The sequence below is a fragment of the Thermobia domestica genome, chromosome 2 (genome assembly GCF_964235325.1).
Source record: "Thermobia domestica chromosome 2, izTheDome1.hap1.1, whole genome shotgun sequence".
Taxonomy (NCBI): Eukaryota; Metazoa; Arthropoda; class Insecta; order Zygentoma; family Lepismatidae; genus Thermobia; species Thermobia domestica.
Window position 1 is genome coordinate 314,302,360 of NC_137455.1, and position 14,404 is coordinate 314,316,763.

The window sequence follows — 14,404 nt, forward strand, 5'->3', positions numbered from 1 at the left end:
TTCCACAACATATAGTTTAAAAGAACTCGGAAGATGGAAGCACAATTCATGTGCATTCATTTTAGAGAAGGCTTATTAAAATACAATGGCTTTGAACAACAATTGCATATCATAAATGTTATGAAAATGATCTAGTTAACTGATTTATTTAAAGTACTCGTGCTTAAAATATTTGTCTCTGTTAAACGTGAAATCACACATAACCGTAAATGAAAGATTTGAAAGCCTTAGTTATACGTTGGAGCTCGGGCGCTTTTAATTTTATTCATAATGTCAGTTCATATCGGCCGATGCAGTTGACTTCCGTATTTAGTAAAGTATTCGAAAAGATTCTAGTAAATCGACTTCATGCACATCTTAAGGCATATGATCTATTACCAATACATCAAGAAGGTTTTCGACCTAAATTCTCTATCAGTGATCAACTGCTTCGTTTAACTACAGTCATCACAAACCAGTACAATAAGGGCCTTCCATCCTGTCTAGTCCTCATGGACTTAGAAAAAGCATTCGATAAAGTGTGGCATTATGGCTTACTACGTAAACTACAGTCACCCCGCCTGCCCACTTGTTACCTTCGACTCATATACTCCTTTATAAGTAACCGTATCGCTTATGTTTCAATAGGAAATGTACTATCAAGGCCCAGTTTCCCACATACAGGTGTACCACAAGGTTCCGCCCTTAGTCCATTATTGTATATATTATACGCTTCCGACATGCCGAGCCCACTGCCTAATGTGTACATCTTTCAATACGCAACGATACTGCCTTTTTATCGCTTGGGAAAACAATCCTTCAGGTCAGCAGAAACCTACAAATAACCTTAAACAACTTTCTTAATTGGTGCAGTAAATGGAAATTAACTGTTAACACTGCGAAAACACAAGCCCTTGTTTTCCTCCCTTCAAAACGACGCAGTAAAGTACACAGAAATCCTGGAAATCTTCGTGTGTCAGTAGATGGTCATTTCCTTAGACCAGCAGTTTCTGCAACATACTTAGGAGTGATCTTCGATTCAAAACTCTCTTGGAAACCTCACTTCCAAAAACTGGCGTTGCAAGCAAAGCGCATTTTAAATCTCCTCCGTCATCTCACTGGCACAACTTGGGGGCTAAATGCAAAGTTACTACTCAATACCTATAAAGCATTTTTACGGCCTATATTAACATTTGGTCACATTGCCTGGTGCCATGCCTCACCTACGCTATACGAAAAGCTTGCAATTCTGGAACGCCATGTTATTCGCCTTGCATATCGTATTAAATTACCATATCCAAATTACCTCACGTATGAACACATTGATTTTCCCAACATCATTGACCATCTATCTACTCTTAGGGCACGATATATACGCTCTCGCATCACTACTTCTCATCCCTTATATCTCGATACATTACGAGTTGATGCCCTTACCGACGCACCGTACAGATTTCTACACTCGCCACTCAACATCCTAACAACGATATATATTCAAACATCGGATCTGGACGCAGCAGAAAGAGATACCTTTGCCATTTACATGATTCACGAACATTTACCTCACATTCTACAATCTTAGCACTTGTTTTTCATTCATAATTAACATTGGGCTTCCATCCTGTCTACATCAGTCTCGAGTCGCCCCGAGACAGAAGACATAACCCTCATGTGTTTAAACTAACTTACCCATTGTGATTGTAGCGTGAATGCACTTCATTTCATCTCTTCATATCCACATTATATTTATTTACACTTATGTATTATTTTTCATATGCAGCACCTTAGTGCCTTGAATGTATTTCCTGCACTTATGTTTTCTCATTCTTCTTCTTCTTCTTCTTCTTCTTCGTATTATTATTATTATTATTATTATTATTATTATTATTATTATTATTATTATTATTATTATTATTATTATTATTATTATTATTATTATTATTATTATATATTTTTCTCATCAAGATTAATGTATTTGTATTTTGTGTTAAATAATAATCTACTCATAGTCGCACTTAGACCAACTACAATAGTTTAAATCCAATTAACTTGTCTTAACATCTGTGCCAAAGAGAGGGCGTAACCCTCTAATGGCTGGAAGTGCAACATCTCTTCCTCAAACTGGATGCTCAAAAATGATGAATAAAGATATATATTTTATACCTTTACTCCCTCACCTAAAAAAACGCTTTTAATTGCTATTGTTGCATTTTAATAGATAGATAAAGCATCATATCCTACGCATTATACATTCCAACACAACACAGTTGTATATACGGGTTGAATATGTCTCAGGCGTTTGTTTCCTGGCTAAATAATACCGAAAAAGGAAGGATATCCATTTCTCCAGTCTAAGATGAATCTTTATTTTTTGGATTGTTTTGTCCAATGAACACCATATATAACTGACATTATAATTAATTATGTATGTAACATATTTGCTTATTACATATTGTATGCAAGAAGAAAGAAAACACTGGTCATACCTGACTTAGAAACTCCAACAGGAAGTAGGCTTAAATTTTGCAAACGGTGAAAGATATTGAGAAAAAATAATCGAAAATATCTCCCCTCAGATCTAAAATATATCAGATTTTTTTTCTCAAGACGTCTTTCACTTGTGTCTGTAAAGGGAGTACAGATGTGAGGAATGAGAAGGAGATTCATGCTCATATGTGAATGATGCGCTGTGTAGAGAGCGCAGGTTGAGCTAGTCTATATATTAAAATGCTAGTCTGGTGTATGTTAGTTGCCAATCCTTTCAACAATGAGATCTCGAAACAACACGTGCTCGAAACGTGCCGTTTTCGCTGGTCGATTCTAAGTTTTGTGTAGATTGTCCAGTTCTCATTCAAATTTTCAAAAACCGTATCGTTATTGTTCTATTCAACATTTTAGGGGCCGTTTTGAGACCATAAGATTAACATTGTTGCAGCTGAAACTACAGTGCTCGGCAAGCAGTAGAGAAGTTACATATGGCGGGTTGATGGACATTGCAGGCACTTTGCTTAAATCGGAATGGCAAAATCTTGCATGCTGGAAAGATGCAATGAGACGTGCTCCGACGGATATGGATTTATTTTTTTTTAAATATTTGAATTTGATATCGTGTTACTTCTATAAATTTGCTACAAACTCACTCCAACATTTGTACATATCAATTCACTTCCTTTGTGAGTCTGTTAACCTTTACTTGTGTGAGTAAGGAGACATACACAGTGGGAAGATTCATAGTCATAACAGAACGATGCGCTGAGTAGACAGTGCAGGTTCAGCTAGTTATAAATTAGTATTTTAAAATTTCTGAAACTCTTGTGTACTACCTTATATTGAAATAACATCTATAGATAACATTTGAATTATTAGGACCTACTTAACTTTACCATATAATTTCTTGACTTACATGCACCACTTTTCTTTCGACTTCCTGTGCAGATAATCTATTTTGAAGATCTGTCTGCTTGTCTTCCATTTGGCGAAGTTCGGAAGTCAACTGGTTTATTCTTCTTTCGCAATCATGCAATTGACTCACAAGTTTTTTCTGTAAAAAGACAAGAATCTCGACAACCAGAATATTGATAATCTTAATAACATGTCTGATGAAGCCAAAGGTTAGTTACTTGTCAAAATTGTTACATATCGATATTTTAATTAGAACATTATGCTTTGTTCACATATTATGTGTTATTTCTATCAAGAATCTCGCTATAGCTATATTGGAATATTAGTAGCATTAGAATTAGCTTCTGTCTTTAGGATGGAGAAATTAATTGATAATGGTCAACAAAGGAATTAATTCATGCTTGTAACTGCAGTGATCTTCACCCCAAACTTCGTGCTTTCTTTAAAAAAAAAAGTGTTATAATGTAGTCTTATTAATATTTCATATTCACTACACGTATATTTCGTAGTTACGATTCTCGCGGCAAATAATTTTCGAAAACTTTTCGTATAGGACTGCGGTGGCTCAGTGGTAGAGTGTTCACCTCTAGTGCATGGGGTTCTTGGTTCGATCCCAGCTCGCGCCAATTGAACTTTGTGGTGGACAAACACCTTGTGCATAGGTTTTCTCGCGGTTATTCCGTTTCCTCCTACTTTCTTCATTCCACTATTTCATTCATTTCTCATCATCACCGTCTCCTTTAGCCTAGCCAGTATATCGTGGGACGTAACACTTAAATATTTCATTTCATTTAAAGTAGTATCTATATCAGTAGTCGCTGAACTTATGACGTTTCTGAGCTACCGTCCTGTTTTTAAATCCTACTGTGAGTTACCGACAAAAAGAACTACAAACTTTTTTTTTTTTTTTTAAATATCTTTATATTTGTTTATTGACTATAAACTTGGTAAATATAAAATCAAACTATCCTAGTTAGCCAATGTCTAATGTACACATGAAAGACGTAACATGTACAACCCCACGCGTATACAATCAACTGTGAGATGAAGCTGACAATGATAGTTGCGCGGGACAAACAGGCTGTTGTCGTCAGCGTCCCTTGTCGCTAGCGTCAGCTCAGTGGAGAAATCAAGGTTAGCCAACCGGAACGTTAACATGATCTACCCGAAAATGTCCCCATGAGCTACTAGTAGCTCGCGATCGACAATTTGACGATCGCTGATCTATATTAGTAACATTTTTAAAAAAAGATAGGAAGAACCAAAATTTCTTTTAATTTAATTCAAATATGCCCCTTTTGATAGATCTGATAGTAGAAAGTCAGAGAGGGATGCCTATCCCCTAAGGGGGGGCCCAATTTAGGGAATTGGACACAAACTCCCTAAATTTACCATTCTTCTCCCCACAATTTATCACTCTTTTCCAAATTTACCATTCTGTTCCCGAAATGCAACTTTCTTCGCTCCAAATTTACTATTGTCCAGTTTAATTGTACCATTTTCAATGAAAAATTGTTCCCCCAATTGCGAACCTTAGCCTTGGAACAACAATTGGCTACAGACAATTATGCTTTATTAGTTCAATTTTCCTCATTGCTCTGAGATTTGTTGTCTTTTTTCTCGATTTGCAGAAACATAACCCTCAGATTCGCATTTTTACAACAGTATGCAGTGTCTGTAGACAAGACATTAAACTATTTTTGTATCAATTAAATGATAATTTCAAAATTGTCAGAGTGGCACTGTTCCTCGCTTCTTTTTACGTGGTTTGGTAGTGAAGTATAATAAACGGAGCTTAAAAGAGAGCCCAAGATAGAAACTCATGGTATCTCCCAATCACGTAGTATTTATGGCTTGGTCTTTCTCCGAATCAACCTGGAATAGCTATCACCGTGTGGCATATCAGATTGTCTAAAAAGCATTGAAGCTTTGGAAGGTCAAAATTGAGAATATATTTAGTGCGATTTAAAAAAATATCTTTTATGAAGCCCTATACCAGGTGTGGCTATAAAAAGAAAACAGATGGATTTTGTTATTGGTGAACAGTGCATATGAAGGTCAATCAATGCATAAGTGTATACCAAAATATCCTGCCTATTGAATGAGTGATTGCCCAGGGTGCAAGCCGCTTAGTTCCGCTGGGGCCTTTGGACGAAACGAACCCTGCGTCTGTTCTCCGTCGGAAAATTGCATAATGTTAAAATGGAACAGCGTATCAATGTGAAATTCCTATTCAAAACGAGAAAATCCTCGATAGAAACTAAAAATTTGATGAAGGTAGTGTACGGAGATGACTGTGTATCATGAACATAAGTTTTCTAGTGGTGGTTCAAACGATTCAAAGATGGACGTAATGTGATTACATATGGCCCGCGTGCGGGACGATCTTACACGTCAATAACAGAATCAAACATTCAAAACGTGGTGGATGTGGTTCAAAAAGATTGTCACTTGAGTATTCGAACTGTTGCTGAACTCACAGTGATTGACAAAGAAAGTGTTCGTCACTTTTCACATGAAAATTTTAACATAAAGAAACAGTATTTAAAATTGGTGCCAAAAAATCTGACATGGAATAAAAGTAAACTTCAATGACCATATCTGTTGACATTTTAACAAGCATTGAAAAGAGACCTTACATTTTTTTGAGAGAGTGATAACCTGTAACGAATCATGGTTTTTCATGTACACTCATGTCCAAAATTATTGTCGCATATCTATAACTGTCTTTTTGTATGAATATAATTTGATAATGATTTTGCAGGGTACTGTTAATACTAATACTAGGTATATAATCGGGAAATGTATATTTGTGTTAAATTTCATAGGAAAATAATTATAAATACGAAAATTAGAATGAGTAAAATAAAATGATGCTAAATGGACAAGAAAATTTTATTTTCGTTTTATTGTTCTTATTTACTGCTCTTTTGACATGAAATTTGCCACATACATGTCTTTACCGATTATGCACGTACTAACATTATAAGAAATACCGGGCGAATTCATTATCGAATTATATTCCTATAACAACATATTTATAGACATGCGACAATAATTTTGGACATGAGTGTACTATCCTGAAGCCAAACGCTAACAAATGTCCAAGTTCACCACATGACAAGAAAGCTCCAATGAGAAAACCGAAATTCAAACCAATGATGATGTCTTTTCCCAATATTCGTGGGATATTGTGTTCGTTGATTTGATACCTGAGATTGAAGCTGAAAACCACATTTTTACTATCTGACAACCCTTCGTGAGCGAGTAAGAAGACGACGACCTGATTTGTCAACAAACACAAATCATAGATTCTGCGCGAAGACAATGCTCCTAATCACACAACACTATCAGTGAAGATATTTTGGACAAACATGAGATCCCTTTGTTAGATCATCCGCCATATTCGCCTAATTTTGCTCCTTGTGATTATTTTCTGTTCCTCAAGTTTAAGTCGACACTGAAAGAAATTAGATTTCAGACAGTACAGTAAAAGCTGTGAAAAGAAAAGCGACGAATGTCATGAAATGGTTTTCGAAAAACGACTAAGAACGCTGATTTTTGCAATGGAAAACTCGTGTTGAACGGTCTAGGGAATGCTTTGAAATGGACAATGTTTCTGTTGTACAACAGTGCACCAATTTATTCAGTGACTTACTGCCGCTTTTCCGGTAACACTACTTCTGTCGTTTCTAGTCAAAAAAATGTGACACATGGTTTCCACAAGCCTCTTTTCAACTTAACACCATTCAGTGTATTCCGCAGAGCCTCAAATAAATGGTAGTCTGATCATACTAGATCCGGGGTATATGGTGGATGTATTAAAACAGCAAAGCCAGTTCTCTCAATTCTGATGAGACGTTAAAGATGTATACGGTGTGGTATTGTTAGTGTGTGTGTGTGTGTGTGTGTGTGTACAACACAATTTTTGTTGACCAGTTCTAGCCTTTCCTTTTGGATTCCTATGTGCATTCACGCTAATTGTCGACAGTATAGGTCCAAGTCTAGCGTTCTATCTGGCGGCAGCAGATCGGGATGTACTATATCCTTCCAAACCCACCAAACGCACAGCATTATCTTTCTGGGCGTTATTGTGGGTTTTGTAACAAACTCTGGGGATTCGTCTCTCTTCGATCATAATCTTTTTCAAACATTGATGTCGTACGTTATCCCCTTTTCATCACTCGTGAGCAACCGCTTCAGAGATCGCTTCGATTTAGTAGAGATTTGGAGATTGAAATTCAATCGAGTAAATGTTTTTGAGGCCGATCATGTGGCAAGCATCTTTTTGTACCCAACTTTCTTCAAATGATTTAGTTGTTTAGTGAAGGATGTTTAGGTCATTGGCGACGTCATATACCAATATATCAATATTCTCAGTTCAGAATATCTATCAGCAACAGAAGGTTGTGGATAACCTGCTTTGTCCTTTAAACTTCCATTCATAATACTACCCTCCAAATTCTTAACACCAGAACGAAAACAATATCACAGAAGAAAAACATTTTCACATAGACCTCCAATTAGTAGAACTGAACAGCAGTAATCTCTGCCAAACATGTTCACGATCAATATTACAATATCCCCTCGTATTTCTAAACAACAACATATGCTTTTCCACGAGGATCAGCAAGCAGCCAACAGACGCCGTCTACGAAGAAGTACGAAGAGGTCACGGAGAGCCACGAAGAACCTACAACCGCTTTCACAGGTTCTTCCTTTTTGTTCTTCTTTCAGTCAATAGGTAGATTATGAAGGAGAAACCATGATCCAATTAACATGCATGCATAATATCAGTGAATATTTGTCAGTAGAATGCTACACATTAACATGAAATATAATGAAAGTAAATGAATAAACGTAAAGAGTAGCAAATAATACCAACAAACAACAATAAGGACATCTATTTGTAATGTGACGTAAATCGGTGCATTATAAGCGAATTCTGGATCTGCAGATGCTGGATTCTCATACGAACAAAAACTGAGAAAACATACGTTTACGTCTTTGGATAGATCACGCAAGAGATCTCTACACGATTCCAGCAACTTCATGAACTGGATAAGCAATTTTTGCTTCTTAGCACCAGGAAAGCTTTTGGATGCTGAGGAAGAGTTGAAACTGGAGAGGAAACATTTGCAGAACTTAATTTTTGGATTGGAACAACAAGGAGATATTATGGACTATGGTCCTCTTGAACTTTTAGATTCCAATAGTTCAGCCAATAGTTCAGCCTCGGCATATCTGCTCCAAATATTATCATAATGTTACGGACTTTTTTTTTTTTTTTTATCGATTTGAATTAGAGATGCCAGTTGTGAGTGCAGCTTCTCCAAGATAAAACTAATTAAGAGTCACTTAAGCTCTTCTATGACCCAGGCAAGATTAGCTAACTTGATATTTTTGTCGATGGGAAGAATTGGCAGATGGAATTGATTTTATGTGACTCCAGAGCAGAAAGCGAGTAAAATACGTTTGTAACTTCTGTAAAGTTTATGTTTGTAAGTACAGTGTAAAGGTACTTTGATACGCCAAAAAGAAAAAAAAATGCTTGTAATTAGTTGTATACGCCAACTTTTGCCTTAACTGATAGTTAATTTAGCATTAGCATTAACATCGTGAAGGGGAGGGAGAGAATATTGACAACTTTTAAGGGTAGCAAAATTGCAGTCCAGCCCGGGCCCCGATGAAACGAGCCATGCCACTGCTTAGCATTTTGTCGAAAATTCAAATTTTTAATTTCTTAATTTCTTTTATTTCTATTCATTTCCATTCCTTATAGTCATGATTATAATACAGGGTGAACACAAAGTCTCTCCCTGATAGAATGATAACAAACATTAACAAGAAAGCAATCAATGATAGAATATGCGGTCTGAAATAATCTCTTTTGTGATACTTCAAGATTTTGTCACAATCTGTGCTGTCAGCTACTTCTGCTGACTGCAGCGCGATTGTCATTTGTTTAAAATGGCGTCTGCACGGCAGAAAGCGAAGTGTATGTTGTGGTATCACGAAACAAAAACTCCCGTCACAGTTCAACGAACATTCAGGAGAGAGTATGACAGCAGTCACCAGATGTTAAGAGCATAAAGGGATGGTATAGCAAGTTTATTGCAACAGGAAGTGTTTTAGAACGTGAGAGAAAGCAGTAGACCGAGTGTTAGTGAAGAACGTGTATTGCTTTAACCCCACGATCCCCAGACACAACCCTCCTTGACTTCTTCAAGTGGGGTTAGGTTAACGATAGGGTTTCCGCAACACCTGTCCGTGATATTATAACACTCAAAAACAGGATAAGGGTTGCAATATACACAGTGACTTGTGAAATGTTGAGTAATACATGGATGAAAATTGAATATCACATGGATGCCGCATTGTTTGCATTCGTATTATTTGCCGCAAACCGCATGTTTCTATCATTCTTAGTTTTCTTGTTATTAATGTTTGTTATCAGGGAGAGACTTTATATCCATGCTGTTTAATACTGGGATTTAACCCTTTATTACTGGGATGTTTTTGATACTGTTGCATCCTAGTTTATAACACTAAATAATTAATGTTGTATTAGATTGATATGCGGGTTCATAATCATTATAGGTATTCTGCCTTTATTGGCAGGTCACTTGCCGCAGCTGAGAAGCTTCCATGCTCCACGCTCCTCCGCTAACCTTTTCGTCTTCGCGTGTGATCTTTCTGTTTTAATATCATCCATTAATTGTAGTCTCCTTCGCCCCCTCCCTCTCTTTCCCGCCATCATACCCTCTAGGACGTCCCTCATGATACAATCTCTTCTTAGGCAATGTCGCAACCTGTTTCTCTTCCTCTTCCTAATAATATCTAAAAGTGTTCTTTTCTCAACCACAATTTCTATCACTCTCTCATTCGTTTTCCTCTCTACCCAACTAATTCTTTCCATTCTTCTCCACACCCACATTTCGAAGGCTTCCAGTCGATTTTCGTCACCTTTACGTAATGTCCACGTTTCCGCCCCATACAGTACAACACTCCACACGAAGCATTTTATGAGTCTTTTTCTCAACTCTTTATTCAAGGTCCCACAAAACAGACTTTTCTTCCTCCTAAAGGCTTCTTTCGCCATTCCTATCCTTGCTTTTATTTCACGTTCGCACTTCATGTCATTACTAAGAATACTACCCAGGTATCGAAAACTATTCACTTCTCTATTTTCTCCCCTCCTACTTTTATATTTGACACTGACCCCTTCGTTCCAATCACCATGGCTTTTGTCTTTCTAACATTTATTTTCATCCCATATTCTTCAATGCTCTTTCTCATTTTTTCTAACATTTTATTGATTTTCTTTTCAGATTCTGCAAGAAGCGCCATATCGTCTGCAAATCTTATGCATCTAATCATTCTACCTCCTACCGAAATGCCATCATCATCATGTAGACTCTTTTTCACTATCTCTTCTAGATAGACATTAAATAGTGTTGGCGAGAGGCAGCATCCTTGTCGAATTCCCCTTCCCATTGCACTCTTTTCCGTCAGTTCTTTCCCTATCCTAACACTTACTTGTTGGTTCATGTATAAGTTTGTTATGAGTCTTCTATCTTTCCATTCCAACCCTATCTTCGTTAGAACTCCCAACAACAATTCCCAATTCACGCGGTCAAAAGCCTTTTCTAGATCAATAAATACAACATACACCTCTTTCCCTTTTTCTATAAATCTTTCACCGATCGCCCTTAATAATCCAATAGAATCTCTTGTGCCCTTGCCTCTTCTGAACCCGAACTGCTCCTCCTCAACATCTTTATTTGTTCTTCCATATAACCTTCTGTTCAGTATTCGGAGCAGAATTTTAGCTGCATGAGATATGAGACTAATAGTTCTATAATCCTCCCATCTCTTTGGGTTCGATTTATTAGCCATCGGCATCATGATCGTTTTCAGAAAGTCTTTTGGCCATTCTCCTGTTTCATATATTTCATTGCATAGTCGGAACAATTCTTTCTTTCCCTTGTCTCCTATATTTTTAATGAATTCAATTGGTATGTTATCTATTCCGGTTGCCTTTCCATTCCTAATCTCGGATACAGCCTTTTCAAACTCATCCCTAAGAATACTAAATCCTTTATCATCCTCGCCTACTTCATTTTCTACTTCAACATTTAGGCTACACGGTCTATTCCTACTCTCATATAAGTCTTCAACGTATTCTTTCCACCTTCCTATGACCTCATTTCTCTCGCTGACTATCTTCCCATTCTTATTTTCTACTGCCATAATAATACCCCCTTGTTTCCTCCGAAATTCCATAGATTTCACCTCCTTGTACATTTCCTTATATTTCCCAACTCTTTCTAATTCTTCTATGTCCTCGCATTTTCTTTTGTAATTGTTTTGTATTATGTTTTATGTATTATGTAATATTTGTATTATGTAATAATTCTTTTGTAACATGCGGATTTGGAATGTGTAATAATCTGATGTAGCGATATTTGGAAATATACAACTTTATGTTGTGTTTGCACCAATGCGATCTAATAACTAGAACACTTGCCTTTGGTGCTTGGGGTCTCGGGTTCTGTTGCCAGTAGAAGTGTCGAAATTTGAATGCATTCAATGTTAAAACTATAAATCCACGTCTCTTATAGCCTCAGTGATGAAAAGGGGCGCTAAATTTCAACGAACAATAACAATGAACAAACTCCATGGCTCTGGATAAGTAGAGTAACAAATAAAACACAGTTCTGACCAGAGCAGAATGAAATATATTAAAAACTATACTTACAATGTGTTACAGTTTCAAGGACCTAACGTCCTCTTCATCAGACACAAACACTCCACACACAAGAGTGTTTGTGTCTGATGAAGAGGACGTTAGGTCCTTGAAACTGTAACACATTGTAAGTATAGTTTTTAATATATTTCATTCTGCTCTGGTCAGAACAATAACAACATCGTTAATTTGATGACAATATATATAGGATGTCTCAAAAGTTCCCTGACATAAGGTAACTCTTGTTATTATCAGAGTTACAAAAATGTAAGAGGAAAAAAAAAACATCTCCAAATATGATGTTTTCAATCTAAAGTGAAGACATCTTTTAAATTGGACCAGCCATTTGGGATGTACACTGTTTGTGCGCCCAATATTAAATGAAAATGCAACATAAGTTCTATTTTCACAACATAAGTGTATGAAGTTACTGTCATTTATGCTAACATGTCGATGACCAGCCCCCATTTCGAACAGTAACTTCATTCACTTATGTTATGCATCCAGGTAAATGGCAACGTTGCAACTTCATTTAACATTGGGTGCATAAAGAATGTACAGCCCAAACGGCTGGTCCGATTAAAAAGAAATCCTTCACTTTAGATTGAAAACATCATATTTCGAGATGGTTTTTCCTCTTACATTTTTTATAACTCTGATAATAACAGAGTTATCCTATGTCAGGAGACTTTTGAGACAACCTATAGAGCCTGTCAAGTGATGTTTCCCTATCGATATTTGTATCATAAAATTTCTGCGTTCTTTTTTTTTTTTTTTTTACTTATAAGTTTATAAGTTACAAAAGTATTTCAATATAAATGGCCCACCCTATATATATATATATATATATATATATATATATATATATATATATATATATATACTAAAAAATAAAACAAACTTTCAAATTAACCCCCTTGGTATACACAGGCATCTGTGAGGTGGACGGTCTCATAAGATCAACTAATATATAGTCGGTTGATGTATTTTACTTTTAGTGCTAGGTTTCTGTCAATAGTTGAAATGACATATCTTACATTGTATTGAAAGTTGAAGAAACGATCTTTCGAGTGGTATATGACACATGCGCATTTTATAAATGGTATGCCAAGGGGTTAAGTGCAATAGTGAAAAATTAGTTAAAACCAGCTAAACCTGTTAGAAAAGATTTGTAAGTCGTTGCTATCATTCAAACTTACTTTTCGTTCAACATACAACGAAATACATGGATCGTAGCATAAAGAATGGTTGCTAAATCTTTGATGGTCTTCGTGGGTCAGCCTTTCCTTGAGAGCTCGTCTTTTATCTTTACATTTTTCTATAGCTATGCGAATATACATTATTGAGTAATTCAAATCTGTAAGCACAAGAAAGAAAATAAAATTAATTATAGCTCTACTTACTTCTTTTTCAAATGCTAATAATAATGTAGTAGAGTCTTGCATTTCCTTTTCCATTCGTCTTTTTGCTAACTTTTTTTTTTTAAACCATAGTTTTCTTCCATTTATCCGTATTCTAAAGTGCATATCGTGAAATATTTACCTCAAAGAAAGACTGTACGAATTCGGTTGTGTTCGTCTCTGGCACACATTTATTTATTTATTTATTTGTTTCTTTGAAAGTAATTGTCTGTTGCTTTGTTTAAAAGTCAGCTATTATATTTTCATGCTTCTAAATTGAAGGCTTTTCAAAATGGGAATGTTACATGAACTCTTTTCGTACATTTATTATTTTGTTCCGCCAGAAAAAAAAAAAAAAAAAATAGAAATCAAATGATGGCAAATTATATTGAAATCGGAAAATGAAATTTACATCACTAGGTCAACACAAATAGCCAACTTCTTCTACATTTTGGTTATTCATTACACCCACTCTTCATCTCTGCTCTTTATCTCTATACAGAGTTGGAACCTTGTGTTTTGCGGACCAGAGATTTCTGCATTCATTTTCTTTAGTTAATTTAATATTATGAAATTGAAAGTGACTATGTTAGAGTACTTCATAACTTTTGAACCACCCGACCAATCTCGATCAAATTTTCCAAATGTATGAGGTTCGGGCCTGGAATGGTTTTTATCATTTCATTTTGACGGTAGAACTTAAGGGATGGGAGAAGGAAAGATAAATAAAAATAAATAAAACTTAATAATAATAATAAAAAAAAACCTCTTGAACCACTGGACCAGTCGCGATCAAATTTTCATCATAGATGAGGTTCGGGACTGGGATGCCTTTTATAACTTCACTTTGACGGTGCAACTTAATGCAGGAGTA

The 14,404-nt window shown here is 36.0% G+C and overlaps 1 protein-coding gene across 1 annotated transcript in view; it reads right to left on the minus strand.

Moving 5' to 3' along the window:
• Positions 1–14,404, minus strand: part of LOC145679485 (uncharacterized) — a 74,237-nt gene that overhangs the window by 42,084 nt on the left and 17,749 nt on the right. Inside the window, exons 3-4 of the mRNA XM_081750064.1 lie at positions 13,330–13,487; positions 3,383–3,520 (exon numbers count right to left, since the gene is read on the minus strand). Coding sequence (XP_081606190.1) covers positions 3,383–3,520; positions 13,330–13,487 — 296 coding nt within the window. The remainder of the gene's footprint in view (positions 1–3,382; positions 3,521–13,329; positions 13,488–14,404) is intronic.